Source organism: Lactuca saligna, chromosome 5 (assembly GCF_052625555.1).
Source record: "Lactuca saligna cultivar CGN05327 chromosome 5, ASM5262555v1, whole genome shotgun sequence".
In the NCBI taxonomy this organism is placed as follows: domain Eukaryota; kingdom Viridiplantae; phylum Streptophyta; class Magnoliopsida; order Asterales; family Asteraceae; genus Lactuca; species Lactuca saligna.
Genome location: NC_136421.1, coordinates 270,315,147 through 270,319,002, shown reverse-complemented (window position 1 = coordinate 270,319,002; position 3,856 = coordinate 270,315,147). Strand labels below are relative to the sequence as shown.

Sequence of the window (3,856 nt, the reverse complement as noted above, 5' to 3'; positions counted from 1 at the left end):
GCAATTTCAAAATTTTCTTGTTTTCTCATTCTTAATTCGTATTCTTTATAAAATTTTATCTTAGGTTCTTTACAAACTAACAAATGATAGAATGAAATAAAAAAAAAAGGTAGGTCGCTATACTATATAATGAAAAGAAAATTAAATATAAAAAATATCTATATCACCTGTTATTTTTCTTAAATAAATAGGTTAATTCTATACCCTCTCTAATTGACTTGTTATATAAGTGGGTGAATACAAGAAGTACATAACTATATATAACAACATCTAATAAATATTTTGTTTTGATAATGTGACAAAAAGACTTTCTGATTGTAATTATATTCGAGTGAATATTGCTTAAAAATAAAATTAAGCAAACAAGGAGTGCTAATAATAACACTTTAAATAGGGTGATAGTTACGTGTCAGTCAGACAATGCACAGATCTTCCGATTCCGTCTCTCTTCTCCCTGCTCACCAAACCCCCCACTCTTTCTCTCTCTCATTTTTAGGGTTTTTAGTTTCCTTTGTTTTCTCATATAAAACCCATTTCCACATTTACTTCTCCTATTTTCTCTCTCGATTCACCGTCTTCTGTCGCCGCCGGCAATAGATCATACCGCTCATCATCTCTTCAAACGCTACAATCCATTCTACATTTAAAGGTTATATGCCTTTCCTTCCCCTTCTAATGATCACAAAAATATAATTTCATATATTTTCGATACCTGAGTTTGTATCTCTATACGTATGTATATCCTAATCAGGGATTTTATCAGTTGTTTAATTCTTGTTGTGGTGATTCATTCATTCTTTGATATATCGTGTATATTTGTCAAGATCGTTATAAACTATGTCTCTCTGCATTTTAGTTTCTATTCATTGATTTAAGAAGTTTTCTAATATGTTTGTTAGATCTGTAGATTTTTATTGTGTATTTATGTCGTGTTTTGATTTTCAGCTTCATTTTCGCGTAGAGAAGAAGCGATCAACAGCCGTTCTTTTCGAAACGGAATATGGCTTCTTTTGCTCCGCTTCATTGCTCTCATGTCGGAAACGATCGTCATTTGAATCCTGCTAGGCATATCCCTACCATCAAGTTGCCGAATCTAACCGGTAAAAAATTTGTCAGCAATTCCTCTCAAGATCTTACCTCTTCCTCCCTCCGATTAAAACCGATCAACCTTGATTTACTATCTAAAAGACAACCTATTCCATGTGCTGGCGGCGGCGGCGGTTCTGGTGTCGGCCATGGAAGTGGTGGCGGAGGAGGTGACGGCGGCAGTGGCGATCGGAGTGGAGGTGGAAAATCCGACGACTCTTCCTTCGACGGTTTCGGCCCAATCGGGGCTTTTCTTAGTGGATGGAGATCAAGAGTTGCCGCTGATCCCCAATTTCCTTTCAAGGTTTTAATGGAGGAAGTTGTTGGTGTGAGTGCATGCGTTCTCGGCGACATGGCATCCCGTCCAAATTTTGGCCTAAACGAGCTTGATTTCGTCTTCTCCACTCTTGTCGTCGGATCTATCATGAATTTCACCTTGATGTATCTTCTAGCACCGACTATGGCATCTTCATCCGCAACTCTCCCTTTCATCTTCTCCAATTCACCAACAAGCCACATGTTCGAGCCCGGCGCCTACAGCCTTGTCAACAGGTTAGGAACTTTCGTTTACAAAGGAACAGTGTTCGCCGCCGTGGGTTTTGCAGCCGGTTTAGTCGGAACTGCTCTGTCAAACGGACTAATCCAGATGAGGAAGAAGATGGATCCGACCTTCGAGTCACCAAACAAAGCTCCACCAACTGTTTTAAACGCCATGACATGGGCGATTCATATGGGTTTAAGCAGCAATTTCAGGTACCAAACTCTGAATGGGATCGAGTTCGTTTTAGCAAAAGGGATGCCGCCATTGTTGTTCAAGACTTCTGTGGTTGGGTTGAGATTGGTGAACAACGTGCTTGGAGGGATGTCGTTTGTGATTCTGGCAAGGATGACCGGATCACAAAACGCCGGCGGAGAAACCGAGGAGAAGAAGATGGTGGGTAGCAGTGATGAAGAGGAGTGTTCAGAGGAGAAAGTGAAGTTGTTGAGCAATGAAATTCCTTCCAAGTAATTTTGTTTTACTGTTTTATGTTTATTTAACAAAATAATTAAAAAAAAAAAGATTTAGGGGTTTTGTGATGGTTGATTATATGTGTAATTGTAGTTTTGATGGGTGATTAGAGATTAGTGCTTGAATAAGCTTTTTTGTATTATATATTAATACATTTTATGCCTTCCAACTCTAGTAGCCAAACTAACACACCTCATTTTAAGATATGTTTTATTCATTAAAAGTTGTTGAGAAAATGGGTCGAAAGTCTGAATGAATAAAGCTAAAAAAATATGTTCGTATGTGAAGTTGATGTTACACGTACCAATAATAAGTTACTTGTTTATTCCGTATCTGTTTTGACTCGGCTTTTTAACATATTTGATCTGTCCCTACATCATATTCATACTTGGAACTTGATACCAAAATAGCTATGTGCATCAATGCCAAAGGACAAAAGACAAAAGGGAAATTAGATTAGAGAACATATTGGATATTATAATTGTTTGAATTTGACTAGAACCATCATCATCCAAAATGAATATATTCTTCTCCTAATATACTTCCCATTCCAAAATACAAGTATTATACTATTATGTACATGACCTTACTCCAGATTTCCATGAAGGTCCCTTATCTTTGAAGATTAGTCTCTTTCAACCTTCAATCACCAAGTAATGACATGGACCCACTGTCTTTTCCCTTTAAGTCTTAATTGTTACACTTCATTGCACCAACTTGCATTTAATCAATTTTGGTCCCTGTGATGACAAAACAACAATAATTAATAACAAGGTTTATTTGAAGATACAAGATTGAAAATAATGTTATTATTATATCGGTGGAAAACATTTTTTTAACATTTCATCAACATTCTAACCTTACAATCCCTTTTAAGTGTAACTTTCACATTTTTTAATGCATAATTGTAGGTGTTGTGATTACTATGCAACAAAAGTACAATGTTTTTGACTTTTGATGATAGATAAATTCGTAAGAGTTGGTGTATTCAATAAACAATTTGGCTTTATATACTTGATGACGATTGATGATTAAACCTACCTCACACTTGTGGTGTTTATGGTGTTCCTGGATGTAGTCCGACCAACATCCATATTTTTTCTTGCTTTAGACCCTCCGGTCTTATAATAAAATATAGTCAAATCTCAAATGATTAAGGAATATCATTTTTCCTTGTGTTTGATCGAATAAAAAAAAGAAGTTTCACCATAATTTTTAAGCTCTTCGTCATAAATGCTCGTAGAAAATGATAACATAATGGCCAAATACAAAGAGACAAAATATATTATATAGACCAATGGCTATGATCGAAACTCTAAAATAGAGGTTAAGATGAAGAAAAAAATCAATGCAAAAATACAAAATAATAATAATAATAATAATAATAATAATAATAATAATAATAATAATAAATCCATGAATCCGTTTATGAAGAAACTTTTAGGTTAAGGGTATGGTCATTACATTTATATTAGAAAAATAATGCTACATCATCTTCACCACATCCCTACTACCACATTACAAACCATTGAAATGGTGAGCACTCCACATCACTAATACTTATTAATTTAATTTAATTTTTTATTACATTAAATAAAAAAAATTAATTTTCAACATCAAAAACGTTAAAATTATCATTTAACCCAAATCAACCAAACCCAAAAGAAATTACTCCATGTTACCAAAACCAATAACAATCAAGAAATAAAGTTTAAACATCATTTTTTTTAAACTCGAGTATATAGTAGTCCAAAATTGCTT

The 3,856-nt window shown here is 34.5% G+C and overlaps 1 protein-coding gene across 1 annotated transcript; it reads left to right on the top strand.

Annotated features, from left to right (window-relative positions):
• The first annotated feature begins 517 nt into the window (after positions 1-517).
• On the top strand, positions 518-2,264 carry LOC145047790 (protein RETICULATA-RELATED 3, chloroplastic-like). The gene is made up of 2 exons (XM_078996148.1): positions 518-649; positions 946-2,264. The coding sequence occupies exon 2, from the start codon at positions 1,001-1,003 to the stop codon at positions 2,093-2,095; it is 1,095 nt and encodes a 364-aa protein (XP_078852274.1). The 5' UTR covers positions 518-649; positions 946-1,000; the 3' UTR covers positions 2,096-2,264.
• The last annotated feature ends 1,592 nt before the right edge of the window (positions 2,265-3,856 follow it).